The 24,338-nt window shown below is 43.2% G+C and overlaps 1 protein-coding gene across 3 annotated transcripts in view; it reads right to left on the reverse strand.

The window, feature by feature from the left end:
• Positions 1–12,065: 12,065 nt before the first annotated feature.
• Positions 12,066–24,338, reverse strand: part of CDS2 (CDP-diacylglycerol synthase 2) — a 103,376-nt gene continuing 91,103 nt past the window's right edge. For all 3 annotated transcript variants that reach the window (XM_053574857.1, XM_053574858.1, XM_053574859.1), the window contains one exon: positions 12,066–19,221. In XM_053574857.1, coding sequence (XP_053430832.1) covers positions 19,089–19,221 — 133 coding nt within the window. In that variant the 3' untranslated portion in view covers positions 12,066–19,088. The remainder of the gene's footprint in view (positions 19,222–24,338) is intronic.

The raw sequence follows: 24,338 nt of genomic DNA on the forward strand, positions 1-24,338 counted from the left end.
TTCCAAAAGGTAGAAAAAGAAGGAAGACTACCTAACACATTCTATGAAGCAAACATCACCCTTATCCCCAAACCAGGAAAAGACTCAACAAGAAAAGAAAATTATAGACCAATATCACTAATGAATATAGATGCAAAAATATTCAACAAGATCCTAACAAACAGAATCCAGCAACACATCAAAAAAATTATACATCATGACCAAGTCGGTTTTATCCCAGGATCTCAAGGCTGGTTCAATATACGTAAATCTATAAATGTAATCCAGCACATAAGCAAATTAAAAAACAAAGACCATATGATTCTCTCAATCGATGCAGAAAAAGCTTTTGATAATATCCAGCATCCCTTCATGATCAGAACACTTAAGAAAATCGGTATAGAAGGGACATTTCTTAAACTGATAGAGACCATCTACAGCAAACCCACAGCCAATATCATATTGAATGGAGTTAAATTGGAATCATTTCCACTCAGATCAGGAACCAGACAAGGCTGCCTATTGTCTCCATTGCTTTTTAACATTGTAATGGAAGTTTTAGCCACCGCAATTAGGGAAGAAAAGGCGATCAAGGGTATCCATATAGGGTCAGAAGAGATCAAACTTTCGCTCTTCGCAGATGATATGATTGTATTTCTGGAAAACACTAGGGACTCTACTACAAAACTCTTAGAAGGGATCAAGGAATACAGCAGCATCTCAGGTTACAAAATCAACATTCATAAATCAGTAGCCTTTATATATACCAACAATAGTCAAGTTGAAAAAACAGTTAAGGACTCTATCCCATTCATCTGTGCCAAAGAAGATGAAATATTTGGGAATTTACCTAACAAAGGACGTGAAAGATCTCTATAAAGAGAACTATGAAACTCTAAGAAAAGAAATAGCTGAAAATATTAACAAATGGAAAAACATACCATGCTCATGGCTGGGAAGAATCAACATTGTTAAAATGTCCATACTACCCAAAGCAATATATAATTTCAATGCAATCCCTATTAAAGCTCCACTGTTATACTTTAAAGATCTTGAAAAAACAATACTTCATTTTATATGAATCAGAAAAAACCTCAAATAGCCAAGACATTACTCAGAAATAAAAACAAAGCAGGAGGAATTATGCTACCAGACCTCAGACTATACTACAAATCGACAGTGATCAAAACAGCATGGTATTGGCACAGAAACAAAGAAGTAGACGTCTGGAACAGAATACAGAACCAAGAGATGAACCCAGCTACTTACTGTTATTTAATCTTTGACAAGACAATTAAAAACATTCAGTGGGGAAAAGATTCCCTATTTAACAAATGGTGCTGGGTGAACTGGCTGGCAACCTGTAGAAGACTGAAAGTGGACCCACACCTTTCACCATTAACTAAGATAGATTCTCACTGGATCAAAGATTTAAACTTAAGACATGAAACTATAAAGATACTAGAGGAGAGTGCAGGGAAAACCCTTGAAGAAATCGGTCTGGGCGAGTATTTTATGAGGAGGACCCCCCGGGCAATTGAAGCAGCTTCAAAAATACACTACTGGGACTTGATCAAACTAAAAAGCTTCTGCACAGCCTAGAACACAGTAAGTAAAGCAAGCAAACAGCCCTCAGAATGGGAGAAGATATTTGTAGGTTATGTCTCCAACAAAGGTTTAATAACCAGAATCCACAGAGAACTCAAACGCATAAGCAAGAATAGAACAAGGGATCCCATCGCAGGCTGGGCAAGGGATTTGAAGAGAAACTTCTCTGAAGAAGACAGGCGCATGGCCTTCAAACATATGAAAAAATGCTCATCATCTTTAATCATCAGAGAAATGCAAATCAAAACTACTTTGAGATACCATCTAACTCCAGTGAGACTAGCCTATATCACAAAATCCCAAGACCAGAGATGTTGGCGCGGATGTGGAGAAAAGGGAACACTTTTGCACTGCTGGTGGGAATGCAAATTAATACATTCCTTTTGGAAAGAGATATGGAGAACACTTAGAGATCTAAAAATAGATCTGCCATTCAATCCTGTAATCCCTCTACTGGGCATATACCCAGAAGACCAAAAATCACATCATAACAAAGATATTTGTACCAGAATGTTTATTGCAGCCCTATTCATAATTGCTAAGTCATGGAAAAAGCCCAAGTGCCCATCGATCCATGCATGGATTAATAAATTGTGGTATATGTACACCATGGAATATTATGCAGCCTTAAAGAAAGATGGAGACTTTACCTCTTTCATGTTTACATGGATGGAGCTGGAACATATTCTTCTTAGTAAAGTGTCTCAAGAATGGAAGAAAAAGTACCCAATGTACTCAGCCCTACTATGAAACTAATTTAGGGTTTTCACATGAGAGCTATAACCCAGTTACAACCTAAGAATAGGGGGAAGGGGGAAAGGGAGGGGAGGGAGGAGGGAGGTGGGTAGAGGGAACGGGATTGGTGGGATTACACCAGCAGTGCATCTTACAAGGGTATATGTGAAACTTGGTAAACGGTCTGTGAAGCTAGTGAATGATGCCCCATGAATATATTAATGTACACAGCTATGATTTAATTAAAAAAAAAAAAGACCAGTTGGCCGTGGAGTTATTATGGGGTTATCTCTTCTGTCCCATCAGTCTTTGTGTCTATTTTTTAGCCCAGTACCACATTGTTTTAATTACTGTAACTTTGTAATGTATTTTGAAACCAGGAAGTATGATGCCTCCTGCTTTGTTCTTCTTTTTCAATATTGGTTTGGCTATTTGAGGTCTTTGGTGGTTCTATATGAATTTTAAAACTGTTTTTCTACTTTTGTAAAAAATGCCATTGCGATTTTGATAGGAATTATGTTGTATCTATAGAGAGCTTCAGTACTATAAACATCTTAACAATAGTATCTTGCAGTCAAGGAATAAGAAATGTCTTTCCATTTGTTTATGTCTAATTTATTTCATTAATGTTTTGTCATTTTCATTGTACAAGTCTTTCATCTCCTTGGTTTAGTTTATCCCTAAGTATTTTATTCTTTCTGATGCTATTGTAAATGAAATATTTTATTTTTTTTGTTTTTGTTTTGCTTTGTTTTGTTTTGTTGAAGACAGAGTCTCACTCAGAGGTTGCTGCCATCCTCAAAACAACCTCAAACTCCTGGGTTTGAGTGATCCTCCTGCCTCAGCCTCCCAAGTAGGTTGGACTACAGGCCCTTGCCACAATGCCCACCTAATTTTTCTATTTTTAATAAAGATGGGGGTCACACTCTTGCTCAGGCTGGTCTCAAACTCCTGAGCTCAAGAACTCCTCCCACCTTTACCTCTCAGAGTGCTAGGTTTATGGGCATAAGCCACTACCCCTGGCCATTAATTTCATTTTTGGACAGCCCATTGCTGATGTACACAAATACAATTAATTTTTGTATATTTATCTTGGGTCCTACAACTTTGCTGAACTTCTAACAGTTTTTCAGTGGATTCCTTAGATCTGCAGTCCCCAACCCCCTGGATCTCAGTCCACGGTACCAGTCCCTGGCCTTTTAGGAACTGGGCTGCTCAGCAGGATGTGAGCAAGTGAAGCTTCATCTGTTTTTACACCCTCTCCCCATCACTTGCATCGCTATCTGAGCTCCAACTCCTGCAGATCAGCGGTGACATTAGATTCCCATAGGAGCTCAAACCCTACCGTAAACTGGGCATGTGGGGGATCTAGGTTGCCTGCTCCTTATGAGAACTAATGCCTGATGATCTGAGGTATGGCTGAGGAAGTGATGCTAGCACTGGGGAGTGGCTGCAAATACAAATTATCATTAGCAAAGAGATTTGACCATACAGAGATCATAATAAATCATTTTCTTGCAGACTCATATCAAAACCATCTCTCCACACCACAGTCCCTGGAAAAATTTTCTTCCATGAAACCAGTCCTTGGTGCCAAGAGGGTTGGGGACCACTGCCTTAGATACTTCTAAGATGACTTTGATTTATTTGTCTTGCCTGACTGCTCTAGTTAGAACCTCCAGGACAATGTTGAATAGAAGTAGTGGAAGAAGACCTCCTTGTCCTGTTCTTAATCTTAGAGGGAAAGCAGGCAGTCATCATGATGGAGGACATCAGAGGTGGCTTTTATGTAAATATTTTTTATCAGGTTAAGGAAGTTCCTTTCTTTTCCCAGTTTGTTGAGTGTTTTTATCATGAAAAGGTATTGAGTTTCATCAGATGTTTTTCCTGCATTTATTGAAAAATAAATTTGTCAGGGGAAGACAGTACTTTACTCAGAGTGTCTCAGCAGGAGCAGTTGTGGTAGCATGGATATGTTTGTATCCTGTGCCTCGGCCACTCCAGAAAGATAATCCTTACTCTTTCCATATTTGTGGTCAGCTAGCTATAGCCCTAACTCCCCTTGGGAGTGGTTTGGCTTCAAGGGGATGCCACCCTGAGGCACAAATAGCCACCATTAATCCTTTTTAAACATGTAACTAAAAATATGAATCATGTTCTTTCAATTATAGCGTCAGCACTCTGACGCATTATAATTTGTATAAATGCATCAGCCAGATTTTTAATTAAGGCCTTAGGCTTCAGATAATTTGGGTGACAGTTTGATAACAAAATAAGAAAGATGTATTGCCAAACAGTACTTGATTGAAGGGCTAGGACCTGTAAAGAGGATTGTCTTGGGACCCTTAACAATATACTTGGCCAAATTGCTAAATCCTTAGGAACTCATGATTATGAACTTTCATAATCTGTGAAATAGGTAGAATAATATTTAGCTCTTGTGATGATGTAAGGATTGAAGGACACAGCACAAATAAAGGGTCAATCATGATAGATGGTCCAAGGAAAGCTTTCAAAAATGTCATTGATAATTAACCACTAAGTTAATTCTGTTACAAGGTCCATTTTAAATGTGTGGTTTATTTCCTTTTGCATATTTTTTTGGTGAACAAATGAAAGAGTAATCCTAGGGCCCTGAGTTTGTCCTGATTCCTACCAATACTCACGGTCCACACCTCCTCACATCTGCAGTACAGAGAGAGGGAAGGGGAGGCAGGGGAGAGGTGCATAGGGGTCCCATCTGAGTTCAGTGAATGATTACCTGAAGCCCTGTATGGCAACTTCTCCATTTCCCTAAAGGCTTTCTTATGTTCTCAGAAGCTACCACCTCTCTCCTCACCACAAGACCCCAACAGAATCTTAATCACTGATTGACAATTTCACAGTCTTAGCTGACAACAGAAATCAGCTGTCAGTAATATAGAGAAGACCTGTTTGTTTGTCCCCTCTCACCCCATTCTCATTCTTCAACCACCAAACCACATTTCCAAATAGCAGCTGATCTAGGACAGGCAACAGAAAAACAAATCAGTCATTCAGCAGGCTCCCTGGGGACTCTTTGCAAGCTTACAGCAGGGCGCCTGAGGGAGGCAGCCCTCTACTCAGGGAGAGTAGGACGGGGAGCCTGATGATAGCTTTAAAAGCTCTACTCTTTTTTTTTTCCCCCAAAGTTTTGACTTGATTTAATGTTGGCATCACACAACTTTGACATTAGAGGCAAAGGAAAGTGAACGGGGTATTGGGAGGACTTTACAACTTCATTAGATGGTCCAAAAGACTTTCTTGGGCATTAACCAATTGTTTCAAGGCAATAATATTTTTTTACAATTAATATGAGAGTACAGATGATTAGGTTACATTGTTTGCATTTGTTAGGTAGTTGTGCCGCTCACCAAGAGGTGCGTCATCTACCTTTACTTTGTGCCCATTAGGTGAAAACACACCAATCCCCCTCCCTCCTCCTCTCTGTCCCCTTCCTTCTCTCGCTCCCCAGTTGAGTTTAATTGTCTTCCTCTTCTGGTTTCATATTAGTATCGAGTACACAGAATACTTGCTTTTCTAAAAGCTCTACTCTTAACAAAAAGAAAAAGAAAGCAACAATCTTAATTATGAAGTTCATGAAGATAGAACCAGGTTTCAGTCATTGTACCCTTTAAGGTACCTAACACAGCACACTTTTAGTCTAATTCGTCAATTTTTTTCTCATTTATAGTCCTGTTCAAATTTTTGCCTACTCAAGGTCATGAAGGTGGTCCTGTGCTTTCTTCAGTAGCTTTATTGTTTTACCTTTCACATTTAGAACTGTCATCTGAGATTGATTTTTTTGTGTGTGCAGTGTGAAGTATAAGGTAATTTTTTCACATTGATATGCACATGATCCAGCATGTTTATTGAAAAGACCACCCTGTCCCCACTGCACTATCACCATTGCATAAATCAAATCACCATATATGAGTAGTGCTGTTTCCCTGCTTTTAATTCTGTTACTGTATTTACCAGTTTTAAAATTACTACCTAATGGCGGCACCTGTGGCTCAAAGGAATAGGACGCCAGTCCCATATGCTGGAGGTGGTGGGTTCAAACCCAGCCCCAGCCAAAAACTGAAAAAAAAAAAAAGTTAATAAAAATAAGTGTTAAAAAATAATTACTACCTAACTTGCTAGTTGGTCCATCTTGATATAACAGGTATTCCACTGCAATGGTACATTTTGTTTAGAAGAAGGGGGATAAATGCTTGATTCTTTCCATTTATTTACTACTTTTAGAAATAGATTTTGTTTACTTCCATCCTCTAATGGTTATCAATTGAGCTTAAGTATTATTATGAATTCATGCATTTAAACATGATTCGTATGTTTCAATCAATTGCAGTTATCACCTTTACTGATGTTCAAAATGGTCCATCTTTGGGAGAGCTCCTTCTTGTTGGCACCATCATTTTGACATGACCCTACCTTTTTGTTTTGTTTTGTTTTTATAGCTTCCTTTCTTTATGACATGTTTGCATCAATAGCTAATGGACAGATAGAAAACTCTTGGTCGGATAAAAGTTCCACATGGTTGGCTGGTGGGAAGTTCAGTATGAACAGCCACTTATACAATTGCTATGTTCCTGGGTAGGAGGTGCAGACCCAAGAGTAACTCCCCCATCCATAATAGGTGGAGGTGTATCAGGAAGAAAAGCAGGTCAGCAGAGGGTGGGGGGAACCACCAAAATCACAAAAGCTAATATTTATGAAAACTTGCTTGCTGTATGCCAGAAGCTAGTCTACTCTCTTTACAAGTATTGACTTCTTTAATCCTCACAATGATTGTATGGGGCAGATACTATTCCATGTACTATCCTCCATTTGATAGATGAGGAAACCAAAGCACAGAGAGTTTAACTAATTTGCTCAAAGCCACAAAGCCAGTAAGTGATGAAGTCAGGAATTGAGCTCAGGCACTCCCCCAGTCAGAATGGAAAAGAAGACAAACCATTGGTCTTTCATGGATTTGTTAAGGATGGCTACAGAGGGGGATTCTAGCAGCTGGTGAGAACCTAGACAATGCCACAAATGCTCAGCCAACACTTTGTGTGGACTTTAATTCCAATGGGCCTTAAGTTGCCCAAGATGAATAAACTCAGACACAGTTAAAACTTCGTTTCCCGGGCGGTGCCTGTGGCTCAGTGAGTAGGGCGCCGGCCCCATATACCGAGGGTGGAGGGTTCAAACCCAGCCCCAGCCAAACTGCAACAAAAAAATAGCCGGGGGTTGTGGCGGGCGCCTGTAGTCCCAGCTGCTCGGGAGGCTAAGGCAAGAGAATCACATAAGCCCAAGAGTTAGAGGTTGCTGTGAGCCGTGTGACGCCACGGCACTCTACCCGAGGGCAGTACAGTGAGACTCTGTCTCTACAAAAAAAAAAAACTTCGTTTCCCATGCCCTTCATTCCTAAGGCTCCCTTCCCTCTCTGTGCCCCAAGCTGCACGTCCAGCCCTGCCCCTACCTTCAGTGGAGTATTGGTGCCAACCCCTTCCAAGATTTCCCCAGTACTCCTGAGAAATTCTCTTCTCCCACCAAGGTGGTAAGATTACAAATAAAAGGTAATCTGTTGAATGATTACTAGGTGCTTGGAGCTGGACAAGAGCTTCCCAGGTTTTCTCATTTATCCCTATTTTCTAGAAGAGGCTGAGCGATTGAGTGTTTTGTTCAAGGTAAGGAAGTTAGTGAATGCTGCGGCAGGATTCTCCCCTACAAGTCTCAGCCAAAGCGCAGCACTTTACATCTGGCTCGTTACTGCCCTCTGCTGGGCGCGCAGCAGCACTGCCTCACTGTGCTGGGTACCGCATTTTACCTAGACCGGTAGATCAGTGGCCCCAGGACTGTATCCATCAGGTAAGGGATGGGGCTGGAGGGGAGGAGATAAGGAGGGTTTTTCTTGTTCTCAGAGCCCCCGAGGAGACCCTCCAACGGCATCAGTCAAAAATATACATATTATTTTTGTATACATATTTGTAATATGTATATAAATAATATAATACATGTATATAAATAATATTCATATTATTACATATTTAATGTATGTATACATTTTACATACTTGTATATATATTATATATATAACAAGTATTTCCTGTTCTCAGAGCCCCTTAGGAGACCCTCCAATTGCATCAGTCAAAAATATACATATCATTCTACGAAGGATATTACTGGGATAATTGGTAAAACGTCCTTTGGTACATATGGGAAGGGGAGAGACTTGTGATTTAGCACATGGTGGCCAGACCATCAGTCACAGCTGAGGCTTCCCACCTCAACTGCCTGGCCAATGGATAATCAAACACAGAAACCACTCTTGTCCTGTTTCCCTTTCCCTCTTTCCCCCAGGAGAACAAAAAGCTAATTCAAAAAGGGCGCCCAGGCCTCTAGAATTCCCCAGGATGAAATTAACAGCTGTCTCTGCTGTCAGGTGGAAGTGGGGACACCTGAGGCCAACCCCATTCAGGCTTCTGTCCTGACCTGAAACTGAACGGTCTGAGGCAGGGAGGAAGGAGAGTCTCACTGAAGGGGAAGAGTGTTCCTACCTACAAAGTGGACCTGTAAGTCCAGAACAATGAGGGACTCATCTTTGGAACTCAACTCTTCTGTCAGTGATCTTATCCCGTCCCCTGGCTCTTAGTGCAGACTAACATCCACACCTAATCTTGCTCAAGTTTCTACAAGGTATCTCCAAAGTTGCCCCTAAAGTCACCACACATAGGGGAAATGGGAAATCATAGCTAAATTTACTTTTACTCACAAAACATTCATTATAAGATTTTACAAAGAGGTGTTCAACAGGTGAAGAATATTTTGTAAATATTTTGTAAAATTTTATACTGAATATCTTGTAAATAAAGGTGCATTTAGCTACAATTTTCCATTTTCCCTATATATTGCAACTTTGGTGGTGACTTTTGGGACACCCTGTATTTCCACCCTGGACCACTTCGCTGCACTGGACACTCCCTTGGGAATATTTCACAGGCAAGTTGACCAGAATGTGCCCAGAACTAAACCCCTGATTGGCCCTCTCTGGCCCACCTCAAACCCACCCTGTCCCCTCATGGCCTCCCACAGCTGAGAAACAGCAATGCCAATCTTCCAGTGGTCCACATTTGACTCCTCTTCCCCCACCTACTTCCATGTCTTATCCTTCAGTAAATTCTGACAATCACTACCTCTCCCACCAGGATTGCAGCTGCCCCTTCTTCTCTGGCCTTCCTCCTCCCACCCTCACCCCCTGCAGTCTGTTCCAACACGGCAGCCAACTGGCCCCTTTGCAAACAAACACCAGATCAGGTCACTCTTCAGCCCAGAGCTCTCCAACAGCTTCCTGCTCAGAGTAGAAGCCAAGGGCCTTGGCCATACATAGTCACCCATTCTCCTTGGGACTTCACTTCCTGCCACTGTCCCACCTCATGCCCGCTTCATCCACTCTGCAGCTCCTCGACACAGCTGCATTTGCTACACATCTGCCCAAGGAACACCTTCCTCCATATCCTTCAGGTGTGTCCATTTGCACAAACACCACCTTTGCATCAAGGCCTTCCCCTATCACCCCATTGCAACCTCTCCCACAAGCACTCCTTCACCTGGCTACATTTTTTAGCTACATACTACATTTTCCACCTGTTTGCTCTGCTCTACAATGAGCTCCATGAAAATGGAGGCTTTTTATTTGTTGCTGCATCCCCAGAGTCTAGGTGGGGACCAGCACAGAGCGGGCCTCCCATAGGTTTGCAGGACACACGGAGAGCACCAAGCCCACATGCTTGGGCTCTGAGGTGGAAGAGGACAGTGCAAGCAACACACAGGTACCCCGATGTCACTGGCCACGGGCATCCTATGGCCTTCAGAGGCCTGGACGGCAGAGCACTCAGCTGATGGACTAGAGACCAGGTGTCTCCACCACTTCCCCAGCACCACCTGAACCCTTGACTCCTGGTTCAGCAGAAGGGAGCAAGGCACCCAGGGATCTCATCAGTCTTGGAGGTGGCTTAGACTTAGAACCTTTTGGGTCCAAGAAAGTGAGTAAATGCAGTAATGTCTGAAACTTGAGCACTGGCAAGCGATTTAGTCTGGAAGTCCCAAGGGCAGGTTCCCTGTGAAAAAAGCAGAGGCCTCTGTCCAAAAGGCAAGCCATCTAGAGGCTCACTTAAGCCCCTTAGTGAGACTGGCCTGCCGCCTCCCAGGAAAACAGGCCCGGTGCAGGAGGCACGGGAGACCTCCCTGAGCCAGTGCTGCTGACAGTGAGACCTGCAGAGAGCAAGGTCAGGGGCTGAGGGAGGGCTGGGGAAGAGGAGATATCACTCAGAGAAATAGCACATGCTGAGGCCAGGAGAGGAGCCTGGAATGAAGATAGACAAGCGGCAACTATGGCTGGAAGGAAACAGGGCCCAAGTGTGCAGGTCAGAGGGGGCCAGCTCACAAGTGGTCTCAGAAACCAACTTTAACCTGAAGAGCCAAAGGGTTGCAAACAAAGCAAGTTCTCTCCCCCCTTACCCTGGGCCACAGTGTGAGGAGCAGATGGGCAGAGATGGCCAGGCTGCAGGGAAACAGTAGAGGCTGCCAGAGAAGTTCCGGAGAGAGGGGCTTGGCAGAAAGGGTGAAGGATATTAGAAGGCAGTATGGTGCCAGGCAAGGTGGCTCACGCCTGTAATCCTCTTTGGGAGGCTGAGGCAGGCAGATTGCTTGATCTGATAAGACCAGCCTGAGCAAGAGCGAGACCCCCATCTCTAAAAATAGCCAGGTGTTGCAGCAGGATCCTGTAGCCCCAACTACTTGGGAGGCTGAGGCAAGAGGATTGCTTGAGCCCAAGAGTTTGAGGTTGCTGTGAGCTACAATGCCATGACACTCACCCAGGGCAACTGAGACTCTATCTCAAAAAATGAATGAATGGGGGCGGCGCCTGTGGCTCAGTGAATAGGGCGCCAGCCCCATATGCCGAGGGTGGCAGGTTCAAACCCAGCCCCGGCCAAACTGCAACCAAAAAATAGCCGGGCGTTGTGGCGGGCGCCTGTAGTCCCAGCTGCTCGGGAGGCTGAGGCAAGAGAATCACGTAAGCCCAAAAGTTAAGAGGTTGCTGTGAGCCGTGTGATGCCACGGCACTCTACCCGAGGGCGGTACAGTGAGACTCTGTCTCTACAAAAAAAAAAAAAAAAAATGAATGAATGAATAAAGGCAGTATGGGCAAGCCTTGGTCACTAAGATCACTCAGGTTACTGGCATTTGTGACAGAACACTGGATTTGGGGCAGGGCAAGAAAAGGGCATGGCTTTGCGTTTGGTCACATGGGAGGCCTCACAGGTAACTGGAAATCCTGGCCCACGTGAGCCAGATATAGACTTTGGAACTACTGATGTGAGGGGGTAATTAGAGCCCTGGGAGTGGGCGGGAACACCAGGGCAGAGTTAGAGAGGGAATGAGAGCTTTGGGCAGAGTGGCACCATCTAAGGGAGGGGTGGAAGGGATTCCCCAAAAATAAGGCCAAGAAGGAATGGCCAAAGAGCTGGGCAGAGAGGGGTGGAAGAAGCCAGGGAGCAGGCTGGGAAGGCCCAGGGCACAGGGGTTGCTAGAAGCAGGGAGTGATCAGGGGCATCCTGGAAGTCACACTGGTTCTACAAAAGCAACCTGGACACTCGCACCAGGTCAGCACACCACTTCTACACCCCCTGAAGCCTTCAAAATGTGTCCCCCAAAATAAAAAGTCACATACGATCTAGAATTTAATATATGTTTATTTGTGTAGTAGGAACATTCAGATATATAAATAAGTTAAATACTTTCCAATGTACACGTATCATGTTAACACCGTGTGAAGAAAGAACCTACATGTATCGGTCGACACTGGTCAGAAGTGCACAGAGGAAGATCAACCGCAGCACATGGTGACTGAGTGGACATCAAGCTGGGGAGACAGCACAGCAGGAGCGCACAGGCACACACCTACGTGGGGAGGCTACAAGGACTGCCACGTGGACCCACACCCCCAAGCGCTGTTGCAAGTCGCTGTCTGAGGATGGTAAAACCGAGTATCAACACACAGCCTATCAGTACAGGACAAATTCCACAGTGTCCATCTACTTTACAAAGGGAGAAGCAGAGAAACTGACTGGGGGGTGCTCTGCCTCGTCACAGAGGCAGGAGGGCCAGGGCACACACAGCCGACCTCTGGGAGGCTTGTTCACTGGGAATGGCCCCATATGACTACCTGGCACTCCGAGCACAGGTGGCTCCCAAAGCGGGTGGGAAGGCCATTTCTATGTTTGGGGCACTTTCAGGTTAAATAAATTCTCAAAGTGAAGAGAATTAAGAAGGACGTCCACAGCTATGCATAACTCACCAAAAACACCAGGTTTCCCTAAGACTCTCCCAAAACAGAGGGGATTCCTGTGTGATCTTCTCCATCTGTTTTAGAAGGTATTAAACATTAGTAAAAATTAAAACTTGCAATCAGCATCAACTCTGAAAAACAATTGATGAGCTTCAAACTTCCCTGCATGAGATTTCCAAGTTGTTTTCTGGTCCCAACAGCCATATAAGCGTTCGCTGGGCTGCCTCTGTTAGAGTTGGCCCTCGGCTGCAGGCTCTTGTCCAGAGGTCCCTTGCCCTCCACCTGTGTGGAGACTTTTCTGTGGACAAAAGTCTGCCCTGGGTCCATTCGATGGAAAAATGAGGGAGGAAGCATCAGACCTGGAAACATGAGCCCAGAAGGGCAAGGGGACCCTCTAGGGCAAGCTCAAGATTAACCCATCACAGTAGCTGCTGCTGAGACCCCCAAGCCATCTTCTCCTATTTCATGGCACTATCATTACTTCACTCATTAACTGAAGGAGAGAGACCAATTCAAATGCCAGCAATGGGCTATCAGGTCCCACTAACACCAGGAAATAATCCACACTCAGGCCCACAGCTCTACACTGTTACTATTCAGTTAGCTTAAGAATTCCACTGGGCCTTCAAAGTGACGAAGCCTCCCTTCACACACACACCCTTCCCAATTCCCGTCTCTGTTCAGAAAATTAACTTACAGGAACTTTTTCACTCAGTTCTGTGTGAATCACGCATTTGATCCTCTGCTAACCTAGAATCTGACAGAAACACCGTACACCAGCTGTTCTCAATGGGTTGCCCACATCTATCATGTTAATACTTTTAAGAAAGAAGGAAACACAAGGCCCCACTTGACTGCGTTGTACCGGTGTGGGCAGGTCTTTCAGACTTTTGGTGTGTACAGTTCCCACACTCACTGCAGTTTTATTTTCCCTACTCTTCTCAGCCTCCCCGCCCCACAACGTACAAACTGCTGCAGGTTCTCGAGCTGTGTGTACAAGGTACAGTGTTGGTCAGAGGAGAAAATGGGGTCCAGAGCACGTCACAGACAGGCCTTCACTGCCCAGAGTGGATGCACCACCAGGCAAGAGGAACTGGCCTCCTTCCCATGGGCGGTCTAAACCACGGGCACAGGAAGTGGGCAAGATTGTCAGGGCAGCCATTCCCATTAAGGACAGAATTTCCAAACACCCTCACTGCCTCCTTCCTTTTGTTAGGCTGTCCTTCTTAATGACATGTGAGGCACGCCTAGATGCTGCCAGGGGGTGATAAGGTTAGTTTGCTCCTCTAAGAAGAACCTGGGCTGTGTGCTGGATGGTAGCAGTGTCGTGGCTAAGAACCCAGCCTCTGGCATACACCAAGCTGGATCAAGCTACTAGCTGAGTTCAAGAGAAGAAACTATCATTTATTGAGCACTTACTATGTGCCAGGCACTGTGCTAATTGCTTACATGCTTTATCTCTTTAAATTGTCAGAACCCCCATAGACAAGGCACTATTATAAGAGCCAACCAGGTTGGAGGCGAGAACTTAAAGCAGCCTAGGAACTTGCTCTGACCTAGGGCTGTATGAGCCCAAAGTCTGTCTTCTTAACCACTGCTCTCAACCTCAGTCACAATGCCTTAGTTTCCTCATCTGTAAAATGGATAATACCCCATCAAAGGTTGTTCTCGGGATTAAAAGGGATAACGTATGTAAACCCTTAGCACTGTGCCTGGCACATATCAAGCACTATAATATTGCAATCATTAATGAACACACTGCTGATATCTCACTGGCTCATGAATAAAAAGAGTAGGCATCTCAGTAGATAGGGCCTCTATCTGGTGGAGAAGAGAAGGGGAGAGGATAGAGTCTTCAAACAGCAAAAAGATTTAAAATCCACTGTCCATAAAACCTTAGACTGTACATAGTCTGCCTCTCTATTCTCATAAATCATCCACAGGTCCTAAAAATCCCCACACTTCAGCATCTGAAGCATGTACACCTTCTGAACTACCCTCAAAGTGGAAATGTCTGTGCCTTAGAAAACATGGTCCCCATACAAACAGGTGAGAGGCTTCATAAAGAGACAGCCCCAGGTGAGAACAGGCTCCACCCACCTTGAGCCCAGGTGAGCAAGGCCACTACTGGCCAGCCTGATGTAGAAACAGCAGCTGGGACTCTTCCTGAGAGTGAGGCCCACCCTTTGGAGGGATATGGGAGGGAAAAGTCCAGGCCCAAAAGGAGGTAGGGTGGGCAGAGCCCTAACATAAGAACCCCTCATCACCACTTGGCCCAAACCCCAACACCCCATACAGCCTGTGCCGTGGGGCCCCAACCCAACAAGGGGGACTAAGTTAGGAAGTGGGAACTGTTAATTTCTTTAAAAAGTGGAAGCTGGGCAGCTATGTGGAGGGTGATAAAGGGAAAAGGAAGATTGTTTGGCCAAGGCAGGGAAGAACATGAGGCTCTGCCCAGTATTAGTCCCTGTCTTCAGGAGCTGATGGTTGGTTCTAGCTGCTCTCTGGAGCCTTGTGCCCAGACAAGAACAAGTGCCAAATCCAGCCACAGCTTACTGTCTTGTGATGTGTCCACAATGGTCACCTGCATCCTTCCCCTAGCCTTTCCTCCTCACCCTGGCCTCAGAAGAACAGAAGCCTGGATCCAAGCGAAATCACCCCCCTCCCCACCCCACTCTTTCCTCAGCACATACTCCCAGTATGCAAGAAATGTGGGCCCAAATGTAAGACAACAGAGCCTAAGATGTTACTAAAACTCAGTGTTCCAGCAGGAATGGACCTCATTCATAGAGTGATAAAAATCTACTCCCTTAGAAATCCACCTAGGGCTGGCTTCATAAGGAACAGGCCACTGCTGAACAATTCTCTGAGCAAGGCCAGTTTTTGCCCTGAGCCATTCACATTCTTCCCCTGCCCAACTCTGTCAACAGCAAGGATGGACCTGAGCCAGCCAGGAGCTCACTGACAATGCAAAGATCTCAAGGGTCCATTGAGCTCAAGGGTCCTTTTGAATCAGGCTCTGGCCAACTCAGCAACCAGCTTAAACTCAAATTGCAGAATCGGTACAGTCTCCCTTAAAATACATTTTGGGAATTTTCTTGCATAATACAGGTCAAGTTACAGGATAAAAGCCCAGTGTGTGTGTGTGGGGGGGGGTATAAATTCCATAAAGAAGGCTTCAAAGTCCACCTGTATAGGTTAAAAGTTACATTTCACCCCCATGAAAAGAGACTAGTTTCAATGGATGTGAAGAGTAGTTCTCATACATTACATTACACAGAACTGTACAACTCTAAGAACAGATACATTTTATATGTAGTTAATATGGTGGCTACTAAAATGCTCAGACCATGCAACAGACAAAAATAATAAACATATAGACAACACATAAACAGATGGCCAAATGAAAAATAATAATAAAAAACATACATAAGACCCAGACTGCCTTAGAGGATTTCACTTTTAGGCATAAAACGTGAAGCATGTACTTTTGAGATGCGGAAAGCAGTTAAGAGGGCCACATGCACATACACTAAGGAAAAGGCCTGGTGCCCTGTGAGCAGTCACAGGCAGAGCTCCTGTGTGGGGACAGCCACCTTCTCATTTTAAGTGTCAGCAGTGGTTTCTGAGATCCTTCCTTCATCAACTCCTTATTCCATCAGTTATGAGCTAATAGCAGTTTAAGCTCCAACTTGGCTCAGGCCAGGCCTCATGACTGGAGAGAGGGAAAAGCACCACATCCCAGGCGCACTCACACTCCACGCCCAAAGGCAGGCAGGGCTAGTCCTGTGGACTGAAGTCATCCTGACAGCACCACGTCACACCCGGGAAGTTCCCTCCCCGGTATTTGTGACTCTCACCTGAGGCATCTTAGAAAGTGGCTGTGAAAATGCAGAGGATACAAGTTAGAAAACAAAGAAAAACATCTAAATCAGGTCTATGCGGTATTTCTGAATACAGAAATTTATAAATACAGTATTTATAAATAAATAATACCTAATCAAAGGTTGTTTAGAACCATGCATGGAAGTAGTAAACAGTGAATTCACACAAGGAGGGGCGCATGGTTTCAGTCACACTTTATTTCTGATTAAAAAAAAAAAAAAGTGTATATAAAGCAAGTTGTGCCACTCATTAAGCCCGGCGTGAGTGTGTGTCAGCACAGCGGCATCTGTCTGTACACAGGAGGAGGTGCACCGTGCTCCACAGACAAAAGATGGTGCTGCTCTCCTGACGACAGGGAAGCAAAGGAGAAATCAGAAGAAACTAAGGCCCAGCCAATCCCCTGGACTTCCTGGGGGCAGCTCCAGTGAGCATTTGGCTTCTGCTTCCAAGAACCTTATCAGTGACCTGTCCACAAAGGAACGCAAGCTTCACATGCTGCTGCCAGGCTCCGACCCCTAAGGCTGCCCCACTGGAGGAGAGCCTCTGCTGTTGGGTACCAGTGAGACTACTATTCTCAAGGACTCTATAATTTGCCCACAGTGGCACAATAGAGACAAATGGATGCCCTGCTGTATCTAGTTTGGTGATCCAGGGTTCACTCTCCAATCAGAAAACTACAATCTCATTACTGATCACCTGTCACTACTGCTGAGATACTGATTTGTCTTGAGGACAAGCGTTCAGAAAAGCCTGAAAGCACTTCCCTTTTGGGCACCCGGGACATAACTTGGTACCCACAGGAGCCTCTAGGGATGTGAACTTGCTGAGCCCGAACTGCAGAACAGAGACATGGGAAGCCAGCACGGGAAAGTGAGGCCCCTGAGTGCAACGCATCCTGCCCAAGACCACACATGTTTGGTTTTTAAGAAGGCCTTGGACCTAAACAGGAAAAGCCAAAAAGCTGAAATGAAGTAAAAGTTCAAAGGAAAGAAGCCACTTCAACCCTGCATGCATGTGGGAAGTCACACAGTGACACATGGGCTGAAACACCTTGAGGGCTCTGTTGTCTACCCAATGCCTTGGAGACTGGGAGGCCTGGGCTGACCATGAGCTTTGAGGGAGGCAGTGAGGCTAATTTACAAGCAAAAACAACACAAACTAGGACTAGACCAACATGCTGAAGCAAGTCATTGGCAATGAAAGCAGCTGTGGCACAGAATAATTTAACACATTTGGGTAACATGTTCTCTCCCCCATGCTCCATCGCTTGTTGGTCTGACAAAGACTAATCTGTCTTCCTGAAATCAATCTCACCCCTATAATTAGGGAGGGAAAAAATAAATCAGCTTAAGCAAATAACAACAAAAGGTATCCCAGTCAAATACAAAATACATTTAAACCGGTCACATTATATAAAAAGTGTGCATTTAATCTTCAAAATAATCGAGCCTCTAATCAGGTTAAGTTTTCCATACTTTTAAGCAGGACTTTGTGATTTCAATGAAGAAGTTGTGGTACAACTAACATTACTGTAAGAAATAAGTGACTTTTAAAATAAATTCACAGATATATATACAAGTGAAATATACATAACACAGCAGCTACATGGGTGTTCAGGCAAAGGGTGCATGATCGACAGGCCTCTGCTCCCTGCCTAAAGGGAAGGCCCCAGAAAGGACTCGGCAGCAGCAGTCTACAGCACAAATGTGGCCGGCATTGTCCCTGAAAATAACACAGTTAGCTGACTGCCCTACAGGAGACACTTGAGCTGAAAACACGTGGCAAAGGGCTCAGTTACAGTACATTCTACTGCATACATTTGAAATAGTACAGTGTGTTTTTTCTCCAGACTATTATAAATAATTTTTCGTGCTTTCTGAAAAAAATAAAAACTGAAACTTTCTTTCAGTCTGATGAAGTAAGGTAAAACCATACTATAAAGCAGAGCTAATTTACACTGTGCAGGACAGAGTATTTATCTGATTAATAAGTATCCATCTGTCCTTCCTACAGAAGGCAACCCTCCCAAGGCTCCAAGCTGGGATTTCTAGAAAAGACCAGGTGAAAAGATCTCCAGTACAGCAAAGACAGTCGCGCTGTGACCCCTGACACAGTGCAGAAGCCCTCCAAACTGGTCAGACACAGGTGAACGTCTGTGTCTGTATGCGCTCAGAGACAGTTCAGTTGATGGAGTCTTGAACCACCAAGCAGACACACTCCTGAGCTGGGCATCATCGTCTTCCAGATTGTTGAATACTTTTGTTTAAAAAACTCAAATGGTTTTACCCCCGTGACTTCTTTCCAACTCAAAGCTACAGCTTACTCACAACCCAAGTCATAAAATCATAGACTATATATACAGGTTTTTTTGAATCCACAAATAAAAAACATCCTACAAAAAACAAAACAAAAAAAAAGATAGTGAGTTGAAGCCTTGTCATTGTGTTAGTCATGGCAGCAGGGCTTGCCTTGGAGACCCGTCCCTCGCTCAGTCCTGTTCCTGTTCTCCCAGCCCTGGTGGTCCCTACTCGTCCTCTGTGGCAGCTGTCAGCATCCCTTTGTCAATCAGGTGAGACCGAAGAGTGTTGAAGATGTGGAGCTGCTGATCTGGCCTCAAGGTCAGGAACTGCTGAATCAGTTTGCTCGGATTAGGGCCTCTAGAATAGAACATGAAGAAACAGCTCTGAGCAGGGGCCCAGAAGTTCCTAAGGCCTGATTATCCAAGTGTTGCTTTGATCTCTAGACTCTCTAATATTGGCAGGTATGAGGAGGCCTCAAAAAATCCATAGCAGTAAAAACTAAAAAACTGCATCATGAAAGGAGGAGGAGCAAGATGGTGGCCAAGTAAGAGCTTCCTTACAACTGGGCACGGTGAGTCTGGGGAGACAAGACTCCAGGCATCTCTGGCTGGTGGGATCTGCCCATAAACATCCCTTTGAGGACACAGGGAGTCAGTGAGAGACTTCTGGACCCCATGAGGAGGACAAAAGCACTGGAGGACTGGCAAGTAGTTGCATGCGTTCGTTCTGTCTAATCCTGCCGGCAGCTGTAAGTCCAGCAGCAGTGAGATTACAAACAGGAAAGGCCTTACCTGTGAGCTGTTCTGTTTTTTTTTTTTTTGGACTTGGCACTCAATTGAACTACCTTGGGAGAAGTTGGGCAAGAGCACAGAGGACTTTAAGCGTTGTCTAGGGCCCCACACTGAGCTGCTGAGCCAGATGGAACTAATAGTGTTTGGCTGTGGGCCCCACTGAGCCAACTGTGGGAGAACTACCCCGGCAACCCTAGTCCAGAGGCACGACAACTTAAAGAACAAGAGGAAGTGAAAGGAAAATTAGGGCAAGGAAACAGATAAAAGAAATCACTCGTGAGGAAGAATCAGCAGAAAAATCCTGGCAACATGAAAAACCAGTCCAGAGCAACCCCCCCAAGGGACCATGAGGTAGCTACTGCAGAGGATTCCACCTATAAAGAAATGTTAGAAATAACAGAAAGGGAATTTAGAATACAGATGATGAAAACAATGAAGGAAACTGCTAATAAAGTGGAAAATAACCAAAAGGAAATCCAAAAACAGAATCAAATAAGAGATGAATGATATGAAGAATATAGAAAGGATATAGCAGAGCTGAAGGAACTGAAGCAGTCAATTAGGGAATTAAGGATGCAACAGAAAGTATCAACAACAGATTAGACCATGCAAAAGAAAGACTCTTGGAGGTAGAGGACAAAGCTCTCAAGATAACTCAGATAGTTAAAGAGGCAGAAAGAAGAGAGAGAAAGCAGAACATTCGCCGACAGAATTATGGGACTTTCTGAAGCGTTCAAACATATAAGTGATAGGTATCCCAGAAGGGGAAGAAGAACACCCCAAGGGAATGGAAGCCATACTAGAGAATATTATAAATGAAAACTTCCCAACTATCACCAAAGATTCTGACACACTCCTTTCAGAGGGATATCAGACCTCAGGTCGCCTCAACTCTAACCAAGCTTCTCCAAGACACATTGTGATGACCCTGTTCAAAGTCAAGGCAAAAGAAAAGATTCCTCAAGCCGCCAGGAGTAAGCGCCAGTTGACCTACAGGGAAAATCCATCAGGGTGACTGCAGCCTTCTCTAATGAAACTTTCCAAGCAAGAAGACAATGGTCATCTACCTTCAATCTACTTACACAGAACAATTTCCAGCCCAGAATTCTATTTCCTGCTAAGTTTTAAAATTGATGGAGAAATCAAATCATTTACTGATATACAAACATTGAGGAAATTTGCCACAACAAGACCAGCTCTACAGGAAATACTTCAAACTGTTCTACACACTGACGATCACAATGGATCAACAGCAAAGTAAGAACTCAGCAATTACAGGACAGAACCTAACTTCCATACTGATGCAAAAGATAAAACCAAGCAATGGGCTCTCACAAAATAAGATGAATAGAACACTACCACACTTATCAATTATCTCAATAAATGTTAATGGCTTGAATTCCCCACTGAAGAGGCATAGATTGGCTGACTGGATTAAAAAACACAAGCCATCCATTTGCCATCTGCAGGAAACATACGTAGCTTCAAAAGACAAATTAAAAATCCGAGTTAAGGGTTGGAAGACAATTTTCAGGCAAACGGAATTCAGAAGAAAAGAGGAGTTGCAATCTTATTTTCAGATACATGTGGATTTAAAGCAACTAAAGTCAAAGACAAAGATGATCACTTTACATTGGTCAAGGGAAAAATACAACAAGAAGACGTTTCAATTCTAAATATTTATGCACCAATTTAAATGCTCTCAGATTCTTAAAACAGACCTCATTCAGTCTGAGCAATATGGTATCATATAATACCATAATAACAGGGGACTTTAACATTCTTCTTACAGAGTTGGACAAATCCTCTAAACAAAAATTAAACAAAGATATAAGGGACTTAAATGAGACCCCAGAACAACTGTGCTTGATAGACGCATATAGAACACTCCAATCCAAAGATAAAGAATATACATTCTTCTCATTGCCTCATAGAACATTCTCCAAAATTGATCCTATCATAGGACACAAAACAAACCTCAACAGAATCAAAAGAATTGAAATTTTGCCTTGTATCTTCTCAGACCACAAGACACAAAGGTGGAACTCAACTCCAACAAAAACATTCCACCCCACACAAAGACATGGAAATTAAACAACCTTCTGTTGAATGACAGTTGGATGCAGAAAGACATAAAACAGGAAGTCATTAATTTCCTTGAGCATAACAACAATGACAACACAAGCTACCAAAACCTGTGGGATACTGCTAAAGCAGTTTTGAGAAGGAAATTTATTGCTTTAGATGCCTACATTCGAAAAACAGAAAGAGAGCACATCAACAAACTCACAAGCCATCTTATGAAATTGGAAAAAGAAGAACAATCTAAGCCTAAACCCAGCAGAAGAAAAGAAATATCCCAAATTAAATCAGAGATCAATGAAATTGAAAACAAAAGAATCATTCAGAAAATTAATGAAAGAAGGAGTTGGTTTTTTGAAAAAATAAATAAAACAGATAAACCTTTGGCCAGACTAACAAGACACAGAAAAGTAAAATCTCAATCAGAGTAAAACCTGATTTACTCTCAATTGAGTAAAACCTCAATCAGAAATGATAAAGGGGAAATAACAACTGATCCCACAGAGATACAAGAAATCATCTCTGAATACTACTAGAAACTCTATGCCCAGAAATGTGACAATGTGAAGGAAATGGATCAATATTTGGGATCACACCCTCTCCCTAGGCTTAGACAGGAAGAAATAGAGCTCCTGAACAGACCAATTTCAAGCACTGAGATTAAAGAAACAATAAAAAAGCTTCCAACCAAAAAAGTGCCCTAGTCACACCAGAATTCTATCAAACCTTCAGGGAAGAGCTATTCCCATACTACAGAAATTATTCCAAAATATTGAGGAGGAAGGAATCTTCTCCAGCATGTTCCATGAAGCAAACATCACCCTGATACCAAAACCAGGAAAAGACCCAACTAAAAAGGAGAATTTCAGACCAATTTCACTAATGAATATAGATGCAAAAATTCTCAATAAAATCCTAGCCAACAGATTATAGCTTATCATCAAAAAAGTCATACATCATGATCAAATACGTTTCATCCCAGGGATGAAAGCTGGTTTAACATATGAAAGTCCATAAACGTTATCCACCATTTAACAGAAGCAAAAATAAAGACCATATGATCCTCTCAATAGATGCAGAAAAAGCATTCGATTTTTCGAATCCAGCATCCTTTCCTAATTAACACTGAAGAGTATAGGCATAGGTGGCACATTTCTGAAACTGATTGAAGCTATCTATGACAAACCCACAACTAATATTTTACTAAATGGAGTAAAACTGAAAGCGTTTCCTCTTAGAACTGGAACCAGACAAGGTTGTCCTCTGTCACCATTACTATTCAACGAAGTGCTGGAAGTTCTAGCCAATATAATTAGGCAAGACAAGGAAATAAAGGGAATCCAAATGGGAGCAGAGGAAGTCAAACTCTTCCTCTTTGCCAACAACATGATCTTATACTTAAGAAAACGCCAAAGACTCAACCACAAGACTCCTGGAAGTCATAAAAATATATAGTAATGTCTCAGGATACAAAATCAATGTCCACAAGTCAGTTGCCTTTGTATACGCCTGTAGATGAAAAGCTAATTAAGGACACAACTCCCTTCACCATAGCTTCAAAGAAAATGAAATACCTAGGAATATACCCAGCAAAGGAGGTAAAGGACCGCTATAAAAAAAATTATGAAATCCTAAGAAAGGAAATAGAGGATATTAACAAATGGAGTAACATACCATACTCATGGCTGGGAAGAATCAACATTGTTAAAATGTCTATACTTCCCAAAGCAATCTAACTATTCAGTGCCATTCCTATTAAAATACCAATATTGTATTTTCAAGATTTGGAAAAAATGATTCTGCATTTTGTATGGAATCAGAAAAAAAAAATGTATAGCTAAGGGTGGCACCTGTGGCTCAAAGGAGTAGGGTGCTGGCCCTATATGCCGGGGGTGGCGGGTTCAAACCCAGCCCTGGCCAGAAACTGCAAAAAACCGTATAGCTAAGGCAGTTCTTAGTAATAAAAATAAAACTGGGGGCATCACAATACCAGATTTTAGGCTGTACTACAAAACCACAGCAGTCAAGATAGCATGGTACTGGCAGAAAACTAGAGACATAGGAAGTGAAAACTAACATCTTACAACTACCCAATCTTCAATAAACCAAACAAGAACATACCTTCGGGGAAAGACTCCCTATTCAATAAATAGTGCTCGGAGAACTGGATAGCCACATGTAAAACACAGAAACTGGACCCACACCTTTCTCCACTCACAAAAATTGATTCAAGATGGATAAAGGACTTAAATTTAAGGCATAAAACAATAAAAAAATCCTCAAAGAAAGTATAGTAAAAACACTAGAAGATATTGGCCTGGGGAAAGACATCATGAAAAAGACTGCCATGGCAATTGCAACAACAACAAAAATAAACAAATGGGACATAATTAAACTGAAAAGCTTCTGTACAGCTAAGGAGACAACAACCAAAGCAAATAGACAACCTACACAATGGGAAAGGATATTTGCGTATTTTGATTCAGACAAAGCTTGATAACTAGGATCTATAGAGAACTCAAATTAACCCACATGGAAAAAGCCAACAATACCATATATTAATGGGCAAGAGACATGAATAGAACCTTCTCTAAAGAAGAC

This window comes from Nycticebus coucang, chromosome 21, assembly GCF_027406575.1.
Source record: "Nycticebus coucang isolate mNycCou1 chromosome 21, mNycCou1.pri, whole genome shotgun sequence".
NCBI classification, from domain to species: Eukaryota; Metazoa; Chordata; class Mammalia; order Primates; family Lorisidae; genus Nycticebus; species Nycticebus coucang.